This window comes from Chiloscyllium plagiosum, unplaced genomic scaffold, assembly GCF_037043375.1.
Source record: "Chiloscyllium plagiosum isolate Xiang-an unplaced genomic scaffold, Cpla_swu_hap1 HiC_scaffold_12, whole genome shotgun sequence".
Taxonomy (NCBI): domain Eukaryota; kingdom Metazoa; phylum Chordata; class Chondrichthyes; order Orectolobiformes; family Hemiscylliidae; genus Chiloscyllium; species Chiloscyllium plagiosum.
Window position 1 is genome coordinate 2,837,590 of NW_028270150.1, and position 17,225 is coordinate 2,854,814.

The following is a 17,225-nucleotide window of genomic DNA, read 5'->3' on the forward strand; positions in this document are numbered from 1 at the left end:
GTGCCCTGGAGAAGGTGGTAGTGTGCTACCTTCTGCTGCAGACCTTGGAGCAGTGAATGGCTCACAGGGAATTTAGGAATCAACCATTGCTATGGATCTGGAGTCGCATTTAGGCCAGACCAGGTAAGGATTGCAGTTTTCTTCCTTAAAGGACATTAGTGTATCAGATGGATTTTAAAAACAGTCAACACTGGTTAAATGGTCACCATCAGGCTAGCTCTTTATTGAATTTGAATTTCACAATGTAATATGGTGGGATTTGAATCTATGACCAGAGAATGAGCTTGGGCCTCTGGATAACCAGTCCAGTGACCTTAAAACTACACTACCACAAAGTATTCATCAAGTTATTAATCCAGTAAACATTCTCTGAATCGCTTCCAATGCTTTTCATCCTTCCTTAAGAAAATATTGTACGTACTCCAAAATAGTCTCACCATTCAAAGTTTGGGAGAAGATTTGTAGCTTGGGTGCTCGTTGTTGTGGTTCTGTTCGCCGAGCTGGGAATTTGTATTGCAGACGTTTGTGCACAAAACACCACATAGGATAAACAGGAAGACAGCTAACGATCCGCATCCATGAACACCAACTAGCCACGAAACGACATGACCAGCTATCCTTAGTATCCACACACTCAGATGACAAGCAACATGAGTTCGACTGGGACAACACTACCATTATAGGGCAAGCCAAACAAAGAACAGCCAGGGAATTCCTAGAGGCATGGCACTCATCCACAGAGTCTATCAACAAACACATCGACCTGGACCCAATATACCGGCCACTGCAGCGGACAGCTGGAACTGACAACCGGAAGCGGCAGATACAAATCACTATAAATGCCGGAGGAAAGATCACAGAAGCGCTTCACAGGAGGCTCCCATGCACTGAGGATGTCACCTAGACAGGGGACGAAACGTCTGCAACACAAATTCCCAGCTCGGCGAACAGAACCACAACAGTCTCACCATTGCCTGGGTAACTGAAGCATACTTGCCCTACATTTGAATTCAACTCCCCTCACAATAAAAAGCAACATTCTATTAGCAATAGAGTGATACAGATGTCATCAACAGTGCTATCGAGCAGCACTTGTCAGTGACATTGAGTTTACGTTCTGCCAGGGTCACTCAGCTCCTGACCTCATTACAGCCTTGGTTCAAACACGGACAAAACAGCTGGACTTCATGCAGTGAAAGCCCTGCATTTGATAGATTGTGACATAAAGACTACATACTTTTATTTTTCTGTACTTTTGATTGTGGCTGAAATGTCAAAAGAATTGTTTTAAAAACGATGGACTGCTGCACTTCTTCAAGCAAGTATCCTGACACTTATAGTTTACTGTTTACACAGCTGCTTATTCAAGCAACATCGGAATTCAAGGAGCTGGAGCCAAGGGGACAACAACAAATACAGTTTTGGCTTGCAATAGGTAGTTGACTGGGCTGTGGACCAGTGACCAATTATTAATGACAAAGGCCTTCCCCGCCTGCCAACAACTATGTGATTGGGTCCCAGCTTAGGGATGTGAATATCTATGAAACAATTAGTTCTAAACGAAGGCAGGAGTTTCTATTTTTTTCTCTGCAGTATAAAGCAACTCAAGCCTGAAGATAGCCAGTTTATTTCTCCTTTCCAATGGCTATAAGCTGTGACTTTTAACTAGTACGTCAAAAACCTTCAATAAAAGCAAACCTGCAAACAAGTAACTGGTATTGAGATCGAAGGGAGCTATTCTTGTGGGATGAGTTTCACATGAACCCTACTGGGACCAATGTGTTGACAAATCAAATAACTAGGGCTGTAGAGAGGATTTAAAACTAATTTGGGGCGGGGCAGGGGTTGGTTGGTGATGGGAGGAGAAAACGTAGGCTTACAAAGCAAGAGGATACAGCAGCAATACAGGGCAGCTATTTGGATAATGATACCCATAGTGGGGCAGGAAGGGACAGCGTGCTGACATAGAAAAACAGCAGTAAATATGATCAAAGGAGGACAAAATGGTAAAAAGGGAAAAGTAATGGCTCTTTGCTTGAATTTGCATAGTATTTGAAATATAACAAATGAACTAATGATATAAAGACAGATATTATCTTATAACCCTTACAAAAATATGATTACAAGGATACCTGTCCGGCTATAAACATTTTAACTTTTTGAAAGGACAAGCAGGATGGAAAGGTTGATGAGGTGGCATGGTTAGTACAGTATGGAATACTTAAGAGATCAAGAAATGATCCTAGATTAGAATCTGAAGAATCCAGAGGGGAGTGAAGAAATTAAAAAAAAGGAGACACTGCTAGGAGTATTGTATAGGCTCCTTAACAGTATTTATAAAGTGGTACAGGGAATAAATCATGACAAAATGAGGGCATGTAACAAAGGCCGTATATTAATCATGGGTGCCTTTAATCTTCACATAGACTGGGTTAGTCAGATTAGCAAAGACAGACAAGTAACAATTCATAAAGTGTATTCAAGACAGTTTCCTGGAGCAATAGGTTATGAATCAAAACAGGGATCAATCTATTTTAGACCTGCTAAGGTGTAATGAAACAAGTTTAATTAATAATGTTAGAGTAAAAGACCCTCACAGAAACAGTAATCATAACCACAATCGCATTACAATGCAGAAGGTTACCATTTGGCCTATTGTGCCTTCATCATCTCATTAAATGAGCACCATTATCCTGTGCCAATTTTCTTTTTCTCCCATATTCTTGCACACTATTTTTATCTAAATAATCATCCAATGCCTCAGTTGATCCTCTTCCACCTCCCCTCCAGGCAGTGCATTCAATACACCATTCATCAGTAAGAAAGATCCACAGAACAGAAAAAAGGCCCTTTGGCTCATCACGTCAGAGCTGGGCAAAAACAAATACCTAATTATTCCAATCCCATTTTCCAACACTTGTTCCAAAGCCTTTTACGTCTTAACTTTCCAACTGCACATCTAAATACTTCTTAAATGTTAGGAAACTTTCTGTCTCTACCACATTTTCAGGCAATGAGTTCTAGATTCCCACCACCCGCTGGGTGAAAAAACGTTTTCCTCGTACTTCCTCTGCCCCTTTACTTAAATGTATGCCCCTGGTCATTGATCCCTCCATCAAGGAGAAAAGCTTCTTCCTGTCTACCTATCCATGCCATTCATAACTTTATACTCCTTAATCATGCCTCCTCTCAATTGTTCTGCTCTAAGAACATGAGAAATGGGAGCAGGGATAGACAATTTAACTTCTCGAGCCTGCCCCGCTAATTAATATGACTATGGTTGATCTCATCTCAGCCTCAACTTCACTTTCCTGCCCGCTGTCGTCAACCCATTACTAATTAAATATCTGTCTAAATCCTCCTTAAATTTAATTAATATCCCAAAGTCCACCATACTCTGGAGTTCTAAATTACATAGATTCCAAGGAAACCAACCCCACACTGTACAATCGCTCTTCATAACTGGACACAGATTTCCAGTTGCTAAACATGACTTAAGCATCACCCTCTGTTTCCTGCCACTCCAAATCCAATTAGCCAAATATCCTTGGATCCCATGGGCTCTTACCTTTGCTATTAATCTCCCATGTGAGACTTTATCAAAAGCCTTCTTGAAGTCCAAGTCGAACCTGTTGAATGCACCATCCTCACCTACAGACCTGGTCATCCCTTTTAAGGATTCAATCAAGTCAGTCAAACATGACTTCTCATGAACAAAACCATGCTGACTGTCCTTGATTAATCCCTGACTTCTAAATGCAGATTAACTCTGTACCTCAGAATTACATCCAATAGTTTCCCCACTGAAGTTAAACTCACTGGGCTGTATTTTCCTGGTTTATCCCTTGCTCCCTTCTTGAATAATGGTTTCACATTGGCTGTCCTCCAATTCTCTGGTACTCTCCCTTGACTAGGTTTAGAAAATTTTGCAAGCGATCTTGCTATTTTCTCCCTTGCCTCACTCAACAACTCAGGATATATCTCATCTGGCCTTGGATATTTATGTAGTTTTGAGATTGCCAGTCCACTCAGAACCTCTTCTCTGTCTGTTTGAATTTCTTCAATTGTACCACAGTCTTTCTGCCTGATTTCTATACCCATATTGTTCTTCTCACGAGAGAAAGTGAGGGCTGCAGATGCTGGAGATCAGAGCTGAAAATGTGTTGCTGGAAAAGCGCAGCAGGTCAGGCAGCATCCAAGGAACAGGAGAATCGACGTTTCGGGCATAAGCCTTCCTGAAGAAGGGCTTATGCCCGAAACGTCAATTCTCCTGTTCCTTGGATGCTGCCTGACCTGCTGCGCTTTTCCAGCAACACATTTTCAGCTCTGTTCTTCTCACGAGCAAACACTGCCACAAAGCATTCATTTAGAACTTTCCCCTGACTCAACGCACAAGCTACCAAATGTGGTCCTTAATGAGTTCTCCTTTTTCCTTGTTAATCTTTTACCTTTAATGCACCTGTAAAACAAATGAGGATTTTATAAAAACCTAAAGAACTGCAGATGCTGTAAATCAGAAACAAAAACAGAAGTTGCTGGAAAACTTCAGCAGGGGTGGCAGCATCTGTGAAGATAAATCAGAGTTAACGCTTTGTGTCCGGTCACCTGAAGGGTCCTTTATTTTACCTGGCAGTACTTTTTCATGTCCCCTGTTACTTCATCTAATCACTTTTTTTAAGTTCCTTCTGCACATTTTATAGCCCTTTAGGGCTTCTGCTATTTTGATCTCTTGGTACCTGCCATAAGCCTCCATTTTTTTTTCTCTTCTGAAGAGGTTATGAGCAAGTTAGATAAAGGTTAGGTCTTGGACATGTTGACACCAAGCAATGCTACACTCAACCTGAGATGGATTCTTGATTCCAGTGTGAGGAAATAGGGGCTGGATGAGAAGCTTCCAGTCTGAAATTGGTGGGGGGACTTTATAATGAAGAGTAAAAATTGACCTCAGAGTTAAGACTGGCATTAATGGGAGTGATGAATATCTCACCACCTTTGAGAGCTGTTCTTAATCCAAAATACTGCTTTTAGGACCTCATCACTTTTTCTACCTATGTCATTGTTACCAATATGTATCATGTCCTCGGTCTGTTTGCCCTTCCCCACTTCAGAATGCTCTGCAGCTGTTCAGTGGCATCTTTGACCCTGGCACCAGGGAATGAACCTACCATCCTAGAGTCTCTTTTACAGATGCAGAAATGCATGTCTGTCCCTCATATTATTAACGTCCCCTAGATTTTTTTTTTATTCGTTCATAGAACAGACAGATTGGTCGAGCATTTACTACCAGTCTCTAGTTTCCTTTGAGAAGGTGGAGGTGAGATGCCTTCGTGAACTGCTGTAGTGCATTCAGTTTAGGCTGATCCCATTAGGGAGGAAGCTCCTGGATTTTTGACTCAGTGAATTGAAGGATCAGCAATGCATTTCCAAGTTAGAATCACTACAGTGATGCCAGGTATGTAGGCTACATGTCTCAAAGACCAGCAGTTTGTATCAAACAACATGTTTCTTCAGTTTTTTGTAACAAACAAGGGTCTGATCATGCCCATCAAGTCTATACTTGCAAAAATTTCAACACAATGCCTAACATTAGAAGTGAATCTGTAATTGGACAGCATTTGAGGGATAATCCTGAGTTTGCAAGTTCTTCTGACAACCTATTTAGGACTGTCAGCCAGCCTCACAGTATATTGCATGTGTGTATACTGGAAACCTGATACATTAATACACAGGGTCCTGTACTTTGCGGACAGAGAGAGCAGGTACAGGCACTATGCCTACTTCAATTCAAAAAATAGGTGTCAGCCATTCACTGGTTCCTTTCTCCAGAACATGTCTACTTGTTAACTATTAATCATTATTAATCAGTGCATTCTCAAGGCAACACCCCTACCAGTCAGAATCTACTTGCTAACCAATCAGTACTCTTCTCTCATTTGCTTTTCCCTTGAATTTCTATTCTTGCATAATGTCGCAATGAGAACAAAATGAAAAGCTAAGTAAGTGGCATGGTTGCTCAGTGGTTAGCACTTCTGCCTCACAGCACCAGGTGACCCAGGTTTGATTCCATCCTCAGGCAACTGTTTGCATGGAGATTGCACATTCTCCCTGCGTATACGTTGGCTTCCACCATGTGCTCTGGTTTCCTCCCACAGTCCATGTGCAGACTGAGTGCATCAGCCATGGTAAAAGTTACAGGGATAGAAGGGGGGGGTGCTGGGGATGGGATGCCCTTCAGAGGGTCGGTGTGAACTCAATGGGGTGAATGACCTGCTTCCACACTGTAGGTATTCTAGTTTTTCAGCAATATTGAGGGCAACGTAGTGGCTCAGTGGTTAGCACTGCCGCCTCACAACGCCAGGGACCTGGGTTCGATTCCAGCCTCAGGAACCTCAGGTGGAGTTTGCATACTCTCCCCGTGCCTATGTGGGTTTCCTCCGTGTGCTCCAGTTTCCTCCCGCAATCAATTAGATGAGTTGTCCATGCTAAATTGCCTATTGTGTTCAGGAATGTGTAGGCTAGGTGCATTAGTTAGGGGAAATGTAGAGTATTAGGGTGGGGGTCTGGGTGGATTACTCTTTGAAGGGTTGGTGTGGACTTGTTGGGCCAAATGGCCTGTTTCCACACTGTAGGGATTCTAAGATTCTATTCTATGATTCTAATACTTAAATTAAATAATAAGATGGAATGATCATAATGGTAATCATGGAAGCTTATCTTCCATTTTACAAATCTATCAATGATGGTGAATTTCAATGCTTTTTTTCATTCATTCATGGAATGTGGGCATCACTGACTGGGTCAGCATTAATTGCCCATCCCCAATTGCCTAGAGGGCAATTAAGAGTCAATCACACTGTTGTGGGTCTGGTAAGTTTTCTTCCCTAAAGGACATTAATGAACGAAATGGGTTTTTCTAACAACTGGCAATGGTTTCACAGTCATCAGTAGACTCTTAATTCCAGACATCTGTTGAATTCAAATTCCATCATCGACCTTGGCAGAACCCAGGTCCCCAGGAATTTAGCTGGGACTCTGGATTAACAGTCCATCGATAATACCACTTGGCCATTGCCTTCCCAAAGCAAGCTTTTCAAAAAATTAAATTGTGGGGAAGTACTGGCATAGTAGCAATTTCACTTAAGTAATCCTCCAGAGTCTCAGTTTAATGTCCCAAGAATTATTTCCTTTTGATCATATTATCAACAAACTCTTCCAAATACGTGGCCTCTACCACCTAGAAGGATAAGAGTAGCAGATACTAGGGAACACCATCAGCTGCAAGAAAAAACCCATATTATCCTGCCTAGGAACTATATATTACTATACATGTTAATGCTGCTTTCTCACTTATGCCCCCCTCTCCCTCAGTGCCCTTTGTTACTGACTGTGTGTTAATGTTAATCCGGTTAACCTAACTAATGTTAATGCAGCTCCCTCACACTGTCACTTAGTAATTTCATTGTTCCCAGTGACCTCTTCTCTCTTGATGTTAATCTGGCTCCCTTATACTGTCACACATACTGCCATTTGCTGCTCCCTGCCTCTGTTGTGCTCAGCAATTCCTCTTTTCTTATTTCAGTTGATAAGATACTTTGTTAAATCTGTAAGCCTCTGTTATATTCCTTTGGTGGGCAGAAGCATGGATTGGGGCTAATGTTAGAGTCATAGAGTCCCACAGCATGGAGACAGGCCCTTTGGCCCAAACTGGTCCATACTGACCAAAATGTCCATCCTTGCAAACCCCATTTCCCTGCACTTGGCCCATATCCTTCTAAACCTTTCCTATCCATGTATTTGTCCAAATGTCTTTTAAATATTGTTAATGACCCATCTCAACCACTTCTGTTGGCAGCTCATTCCAACTCCATAACGCCCTCTGGGTAAAAACGTTGCCCCTCAGGTTCCCTTTTATTTTTTCCCCTCTAACCTTAAACTGACGCCCTCTACTCCTCAATTCCCCAACTTTAGGGAAAAGACTAAGTGCATTCACCCTATCTATACCTGTGGTGATCTTATACACCTCTATAAGGTCCCCCCTCAATCTCCTACACTCTAAAGAAAAAAGTCCTAGCTTGTCTAACCTCTCCCTACAACTCAGACCATTTCTTCTGCACTCTTTCCAGTTTAATAACAACCTTCTTATAACGAAGTGACTAAAACTGAAACCAATACTCCAGCGTCCTGTATAACTGCAACATAACTTGCCAACTTCTATACTCAATGTCCTGACTGATGAAGGCCAGTGTGCCAAAACCCTCCTTCACTGTCCTGTCTACCTGTGGCTCCACGTTCAGAGAACTGTGCAGCTAAACTCCAAGGTCCCTCTGTTCCACTACACTCCTTAAGGCCCAACCATTCAACATGAAAATCCTACCTTGATTTGACTTTTCAAAATGCAACACCTCACACTTATCTATATAATACTCCATTTGTCATTTCTCAGCCCACTTCCCAAGCTGATCAAGGTCCTGCTGCAATTTCTGATAGCCTTCCTCACTGTCCATGATACCACATATTTTATTGAATTCAGCAAACCTACTAATCATACCTTGTACATTCACATCCAAATCATTGATATAGATAACAAACAGTAATGGGCCCAGGACCGACCCTTGAGGCACTCCACTAGTCACAGGCCTCCAGTCTGACAAGCATCCTTCCACTATTACCCTCTGCTTCCTACCATCAAGCCAATTGTGAATCCAATTTGCCAGCTCCACCTGGATTCCATGCAATGTAACCTTCCAGAGCAGCCTACCATGCAGAACCTTATCAAAGGCCTTACTGAAATCCATATCGACTATGTCTACCACCCTACCCTCTTCAACCTTCTTGGTCACTTCATCAAAGAACTCCAACAAATTTGTGAGGCATGATCGCCCACTCACAAGTCATACTGCCTACTCCTCATCAAATCCTGTCTTTCCAAGTGCATATACAGAGGAACCTCAATTATCCGAAGGTCGTGGGCGGGGAGTATTTCATTCAGTTAATCGAATTCCAGATAATTGAATGTCGGATAACAGTTTAGCCAAGCATCGGGACTTTGCGCTCTTGCTGGATAATCCGAAATTCGTATAATCGAATGCCAGATGACAGAGGTACCTCTGTATATCTTATCCCTCAGAATCTTAAGTAACTCACCCACCCCACTAATTAAAATGCTAATTCTGATTTGCAACTAAAGTTGTTCACTAACAGCATGCTGTCCCATCAACAGCACCTCTGAAGATTATTCTCATCTTTATATGACATTAATTATACCAAAGCATGAATGAGATCTTGCAGTGCAGCTGTCTTACCGGCTGCTCTGGGTATGAATCAAGGGGAATTGACTGTGTTGCCATCATGGTTTCAAGGGAAGCTGGAAGAATGTTTGCATCATGAGGAAGGAAGCTGGTGACCCTGAAACATAAAGAAGGGAGGTTAAGGAAGGTGTAGTTTGAGGTACGGTTCATAATTTTATCCCCCCCTTTTATTTTTCATGACATGGACTATATCCTGTCAAAAGCACAGGCATAGAGGCGACTATTCTGTCTCTGTCTTGATTATTATGCAACTAGCTGCCTTAAGGTGATGTGACACACCCTGGAGTGTATCAGCATTCATTTTTCACTTATACAGCAGGAATTTCCAAAGTGTAGATTGTGATCAAAATCAAAACTGGATACTAACCAGATGGGCACCTCACACCTGTGTTCAGAAATATTAGACCAGCAGTCACCATATCCCTAAGATATAAACTCCAGAGCTCTGCAAAAGCAAACTCACTCCAAAATGTAGAAGTGTACTGGGGAGTGGGAGGGGGCTCAGGTGGATGTACTGTATGATGCTATTATTGATTTCCAATAATGACAAAGTGAGGAGGTATAGTTTATCACAAAGGTTTAAACATAGCTTTAGGAAAGGAATTGGGAATTTGCTGAGTCAGCAACAGTGAAATGGGAATACCCTAAAGTTGGGAATCTACAAGCACAGAATAAAATAGGAGGCTCTACTCCTGCAGAGGTGAAATAAAGAGTCAAGGTCACAATTGTTAACACTGCCTCACACTTAGATTTATCGTGGGGAAGTTGGTGTGTGCGAATTGCATCTCGTGTGCGAAACCTCAGGAAAAGTAGTAACATATGGTGGCAGCGGTGGGATTCCAACATACACGGAACTTCTAGGCAAACTGAATAAGCCATCGTCTGAGTGTTGGTTGCATGAGACGGATGGGCCCACAAGGTAAGATTCATCTTGATCTCTCTTTGTAAAATTAACACTCAGTTGACCCCTCGTCTCCTTGGGCTTGGTGGTGACGGAATCTTTAAGGTAATTCGCCTACTTCCACACCAACGAGTCGCTTTGCAAGGAAAAAGGTTTTAATCAGGGTTAGAGTCCCCAGGGTTTTGATTGGGGTTAGAGTCTCCAGACATATAGAGTAAGAAAAGGGGTTTGAGTCCCCTGGAAAAAGAAGTTTGGATTCCTCTAGTGGCGAGATTTGAGGCTCCGGAACATTTAGAAACCAGGAACTTCAAAGAAAAACATCTAAATAAAATTTGGTGGTACTTAAAGTTATCTTTGACCCCCACACCTCCCCTTAGAAGTACTTTTAGGGCAACAATGCATCACTGAGAAAATGGGGAGAAAGTGGAGCCAGTCTGCTCAGATCCCAACAGTCAAATGCATTGATTGCAAGGGATGCTTTGTCCAGCTTTTTGTTGTTGGAGTCTCAGTTTCTGGGCTGTGGACTCGACTCGGCGAGTCTTTCTTCTGGGGGAAGGGAGTGGCTTGGACTGCGGCACCATGTGGTCTGCTATGAGGGCTTTCTCTTTTCATAAGTGTAATTTCATTGAGAAGATGCGGAAAATAAAAGACAAGAAACACTGAAATTAAGGTTGTACTAATACTTGGGTCAAAAAAAGAAAGTTTCAATGTAAATTGTGCCATGTTGAGAATGTTTGATATTTAAATATTTTGGTTTGTTAAAATCCTGGTTCAGAAAATCCTTTTAAGTAATTGTTTTGCTGTATTTGAATCAGGATCTCAATTTGTTGTGTTGTGTGGGCTATGTAATAGGGCAGATTTTGTTTTTACATTGAAATTATACAACATTATGTTCTTTTTTAAAACAATCAAACTTGTAACCTTAAAACAAATTGTTTGAGGTCCTTGAGGCCCTGATTTGTTTAAAATTCTACAATGCTGTTTCAAAAAAAGCAATTGTGTCAGTGGTCATGCCTTAGCCAGATGAGAATATTGTATTGGAGTATCTTTGGTGCTGTTTTTTTTAAAAGCAGAGTGTTCATAAAAAAAGTGCATTTTAACGTTGATGTTTTGTTAAGATTTTTAGAGAATATTAGAATTTGAGGCTGAGCTGTTTCAGTTCTTTCAATTAATGTTAAGACTTCATTGGCCTCCTTCATATTGCAAATTCAAAGGATGTTGATCTCTACCAAAGTTGCCATGTAATTCCGACTGTTTTATTTGGAAAGTTTCATTTGGAGAACATATTTTAATATATTCTGCATTTGTTCCCCACAAATATTTGAGATTTAAATCTGAACTGGAAATGCCTCTTAAATGGCTAAAGCACAGGAAACATTTTGATGCTTTCTAATAATTTGGTGAAGTGAGCAGACAGGTGGCAGATGAAGTCAAATGCAAACAGGTGTGAAGTGATTCATTTTGGGAGGAAGAACATGGAGAAACAGTGGTGGTATTGTTCTAAAGGAGTTGGCAGAGCAGAGGAAGCTGGGAGTCACCTGTGCATAAATTACTGAAGGACAGGTTGAAGGTGGCTAACAAAGCATTAACATTTCTAGGCTTGATCAGAAGGGGTACAGAGTACAAAAACAAGAAAACTATTTTTAAAAGTACAAATATATATTCAATCTCAGCTGGAGTATTTTGTTCAATTCTGTGCATTACAGTTTAGCAGGTATACAGGTACAGCAAGTAATTAGAAAGGCAAATAGAATGTTATGAGTTAAATTAAGAAATCTTAATAGACGGTAGAGAGGATTGCTATGAAACAACAGCTAGACTTCTGTGTACAGTTTTGGTCACTGTCCTTAATGAGGGATAGCTGAAAATGTGTTGCTGGAAAAGCACAGCAGGTCAGGCAGCATCCAAGGAACAGGAGAATCGACGTTTCGGGCATGATCCCTTCTCCGAAACGTCGATTCTCCTGTTCCTTGGATGCTGCCTGACCTGCTGTGCCTTTCCAGCAACACATTTTCAGCTCTGATCTCCAGCATCCGCAGTCCTCACTTTCTCCTCCTTAATGAGGGATATACTTGCATTGAAAGTTAATTAAAGTAGGTTCAGTTGGGTGATTCCTGGGATGAGTACTCAGTCTTTGAGGACAGGCTAAGTAGGTTGGATCTCTCTCTATTAGAGTTTAGAGGACTGACAGGTGATAAGAGTTGACAAGATACATGTGGAAGGATGTTTCCCCTTGTGAAAGAATCTAAAACTGGGGGTCATATTTTAAAAATAAGGTATCTCACATTAAGACAGAGATGATGAGAAATTTGTCTCAGTGGTTAATTGGTCTGCAGAATTCTCTTCCCCAGACACCAGTGAAGGCTGGATTATTGAATCAGTTCAAAGGATGTTATACCAATTTTTGATTAGTAATGGAGTCAAGGGGGAGATGGGAGGGAGGGCATGTAAGAAAATGGAGTTTAGACCACAATCAGATCAGTCATCATCTTAATCAACGGTGGGAAGGCTTGACTCACTGAATGGCCTACTCCTGCTCTTATTTCTTATAATTTTATGTTCTATTTTATAGAATGGCTAGTCAATCAGAATTGAAAGCATTACTCCAAATGATGGCTAATTATGCAGTATATGAATTTAACAACACCATGTTTTTCTGTATTTCATTCTTTGAGAAATAAATTCCAGTACAGGTGGTTTTGTAATGTGCGTTTCGTTAATGTAAATTCACTGTAACACGATTGATGAATTGGGGACACTATTTCTAAAGCGTGAACGTTTGAAACATGTGTTGGCTGTAACTTGATTACATAGCCAACACTAAGTGCTGTTTCTGAAGTGCAATTTTTCTCTAATGCCAGGTGGCACAAGAACGCAACTGTCACATTACAGCAGAATTACCTGGATGCTAATTACTCTAAAGCCTCATCATTTGCACATCTGCATTCACTTGAGTCCTTGTTCCTCAATCCTACTTATTTACCCCTTTTCCAAAAAATAAATTGCTCCTTTATTCTTATACCAACTTGAATAGCCTCATTCTGTGTTAAATTTAATTTGTCATTTATCACACATTCCACAAAGGGAAGGAGACAAAAGGCAAATAGCTATAGGCCATCTGTTATTGTACAGTCATACAGCATGGAAACAGACCTTTCTGTTCAATCAGTCCATGTTGACCATAATCCCAAACTAAACTAGTCCTACCTGCCTGTGATTGGCCCATATTCCTCCAAACATTTCTTATTCATGTAATTATTCAAATATCTTTTAAATGTTGTAACTGTACCTGCATCCACCACTTCCTCTGGACGTTCATTCCACACATTTTTAAAAAACATTGCCCCTCATGTCTTTGTTAAATCTTTTCATCCTTTCATCTTAAAAATATGCCCCCAGTCTTGAAAGTCCCCACACCAGGAAATGACATTCACCATTCTATCTTTACCCCTCATGATCTTATAAACCTCCAAAAGGTTACCTCTCAACCTCCTACTCTCCAATGAAAAATGACTCAACCTATCCATCCTGTCCTTGTGCACAAACCCTCCAGTTTTGGGAAATTGTAAGTGTATTATCAAGAATGTAACAGCAGAGCATATAGAAATATAGAATGTGATATGCAGAATCAGCATGGCTTCATGAAGGGGAAATCGTGCTTGATAAACATACTAGAGTTTTCTGAGGAGCTAACAAACAGGATCGATAAAGGATAGTGGATATTATTTGGATTTTCAGAAGGTAATGATAAAAGGCCACATATCAGGCTACCCAATAAGCCCATAGTGTTATAACTTGTCTATTAGTACAGACAGGATTAGCTAACTATGATGGAGATTTGGGATAAGAGGGCACTTTCAGAATAATAAACTCTAACGAATGGTTTGGCACAGGTATTAGTGTTGGGACCACAATTATTTACAATATTTGTTACTGATTTGGAAGAGGAAGGTGAATATACTACAGCCAGGTTTTCAGACGACACAAAAATGGCAGGAACATAGTCAGATCACCTACCAAGGCAAAAGACTTGGTAGGTGAAATATAATGTGGAAACATGTGAGGTTATGCATTTTAGTAGGATGAATAGAAGAGCCAAATATTATTTAAATGGAGAAAGACTTCAGAAAGCTACAAAACAGAGTGGTTTGAAAGTCCTCATAAATGAATCACAAAAAGCTAGCAACCAAGTTCAGTGGACAACAGGGAAGGCAAAGAGAATGTTGGCCTTTACTTCAAAGGAAATGGATTAAATAGGTTGTTCTGCTTTAACATGCATTTTGTTAATGTGAATTCGCTGCAACGCAATTGACAAATTGGGGACACTTTCTCAAGCATGATTACATTGCCAACATTTTAAGTGATTTTTATATAACACAGGGTTGCACAAGAATGCAACCATCACATTAATCAAAGAGCTACCTGTACAGATAGGGAGAGTTTGCTAAAACTGGACAAGGTATTAGTCAGGCTGGAATACTGTAAACAGTTTTGGGCACCTTATTGAAAGAAAGATATATTGCTATTGGAGGCAGTTCACAGAAGGGTCACAAGAAGGGTATGGAAGAATTGTCTCACATGGAGAAATTGTATTGGTTGGGCTCGTGAACTTAGAAGGAGAGTCAACCTGATTGAAACATTCAAGATTCTTAAGGGGCTTTGCAGGGTAAATACGTAAAGGTTGTTATCCCTTATGGGAGAGTCTGGGGCCAGAGGGAATAACTTGAATATGAGATTGCACATTTATGACGAAGGAAAATGTTCTTCTTTCAGTAGTGAATCTGTGGAAATCTTTACCACAGAGGGCTGTTGAGGTTGGGTCATTAAGTATATTCAGGCGGAGACCGATTTTTAATCAGTAAGCGAATCAAGGGCTTTGGGGAAAAGGCAAGAAAATGAAGCTGAGGGTTATCAGATCAGCCATGATGGGCTGATTGGCCTACTTCTGCTACTGTCTTATTAAATCTATTTGTCTTCTTGGAAGTTGGTACAACTTCCACCTATACTCTCAACATGGTGTCCAACTGCAAATCTCCAACTACTCAATCCAAATGATTTGTATGAAATATCGTGAATAACAGTCGCTCCTGAGGGACAACATTTTTGCCAAACTAAGAAAATTTCAACTGCAACCCTGTTTTCTGTTCTGATCTTTCAATCCAGAATGGCCTTTTTCCACAATTCTATGATTCTAGGACTCCACACACCACAGCCTTTATTATGCAGCACCTGTTTGAAGCTGACATTATAGTAGGCAGACCAGATTTTCAAAAGTCAAATGGAGACTGACTTACAAACCTTGGGAAGTTCAGACTTTGACTGAAACTTTGGGCAACTAATGCCAGGATTTTGTAGAGCAGCATTTAAAGGTGAGATCATCTCCCAGAATACATCCAAACAGAGTTGGTCCATCGATAGTTTAAAGTTGCATCAGCAACGGAGTTGGCAGAGCAGAAAGGTCATGACAATCCCTTGGAGACATTGATGGTGAGCTGGGGCTGGGATACAGATGTGTTGTATGCACTGTGAGAAATGTTTACATGAAGGACTGCAAAAATGCCCACAGACTTCCAGCTCTTAAATTTGTTCATATTTGCCAAAATGAGCAATTAGCAAAAACAGGCACATTTTCTTATTAAGAAATTGTCACGCCATTTGATGAAAAACTGGGGCTGTGTTAGCAAAACTGGAAAGTCAAGTCATGGAGACGACAACATTATAATATTTAACTCTTTGTTCGTTGCCTATTGTTAAAAACATTCACTGAAGTTGACAAAACTCTGGACATCCTTGTGGATTATGATGGATATTGGTGACATAATATTTTTGTCAAATCAATTGGTGTTGGAAGACACTTATTGAATTAGTGGTTTAAGCAGAATCTGTAGAAGAAATTTGGTGAAGAGTGGACAAGGAGCGTTTTCTGTCCCAAGCCAAGAATATTATTTGGTGATGTTTTGATTTCCGATCTATCTGTAGAGACACGATAGCACTCAGCACGCAGCTTTTGTCTCTCACTTCATTTTGAGTTTCACTGTTTTGTTTTTAATCAGGATACAGTCTGTTGTTGAAGTTTTGTGCGTCTGGGTATGAAGCCTGGGCCTGTCCATCAGCTTGGTGCCAAGACACAGGCTGGAGGGCGCACTCGCCACTGCTGCTGTTTATTAAAAACAAAAAGCCACCCGACCGCCCCGCCGCCATTGTCCAATTGCGCCATTTTCCAACCAACCAGGAAGCTCCGCGGGACTGCGCCCCGCGACCCACCCCCGTTGCGCGGCCCCGACACCCGCTCCCCAAGCAGCAAGAACGGGCACGCGCACAGGCGCGCCTCACCCTCTTTCACCCCCACCCCCCATCGCCGGCCCCGTCGCCATCCGCAGGCGGCGACACAAAGGGAAAGGCCCCGGGCTGGGCCGAAGCTGGACGCCGCTCCCGCTCCGAGTGAGGACGGGCTGAGGTAGCGGGTGGTTTTGTTCCCCAGCCTTCCCTTGAGCCCCGGGCCCGCTAGGCGGAAGGCGGGCAGCCAGGCGGCGGCGGCGGCGGGAAGCGGGGCCGGCCGCGGGCGCTGACTGACAGCTTACCTGAATGCCAATCTTCATCAGACTGACACCTCGCTGCAGCAATCAGCCCCACACAGCGCACAACGTCAGCACGCACACGCCGCACCGTGCGCCCCACAGCCGGCACGCACAGCGCGTAGCTCACTGCATATTCATGAGGGGGTGGGTCATGCCCCGCACATGGCCCACCTTCAACAATGGACACGACGCTACATATTCATCAGAAGGGCGGAGCTTTGACCGGTCCCACCCCAGCCAGCGCTTCTAGCACCGCCCCCTGCAGGGCACGTCCACACACACCCCCGGCCCCGCCCCCGTCCCCTGGGTCAGAGCCAGGTCGGGCCTGTTCTCAGTCCATCCTTTTGCAGCCTGTGGGTGGGGGGTGCTGGAGCTGTGGATGTTGTGATAAAGTGGCTAGTACAATTGCAACAGTTAAAATCCACCTGATGAAGGAGC

The 17,225-nt window shown here is 42.1% G+C and overlaps 1 protein-coding gene across 2 annotated transcripts in view; it reads right to left on the minus strand.

Annotated features, from left to right (window-relative positions):
- Positions 1–17,003, minus strand: part of LOC122555444 (homeobox protein PKNOX1) — a 114,887-nt gene extending 97,884 nt beyond the window's left edge. Inside the window, exons 1-2 of one of the 2 annotated variants that reach the window (XM_043701451.2) lie at positions 16,791–17,003; positions 9,303–9,405 (exon numbers count right to left, since the gene is read on the minus strand). In XM_043701451.2, the coding sequence (XP_043557386.1) occupies positions 9,303–9,350 (48 nt within the window). In that variant the 5' untranslated portion in view covers positions 9,351–9,405; positions 16,791–17,003. Of the gene's footprint in view, positions 1–9,302; positions 9,406–15,507; positions 16,381–16,790 lie in introns of those variants that run through there. The other variant, XM_043701450.2, reaches the window with a different exon arrangement.
- Positions 17,004–17,225: the final 222 nt, after the last annotated feature.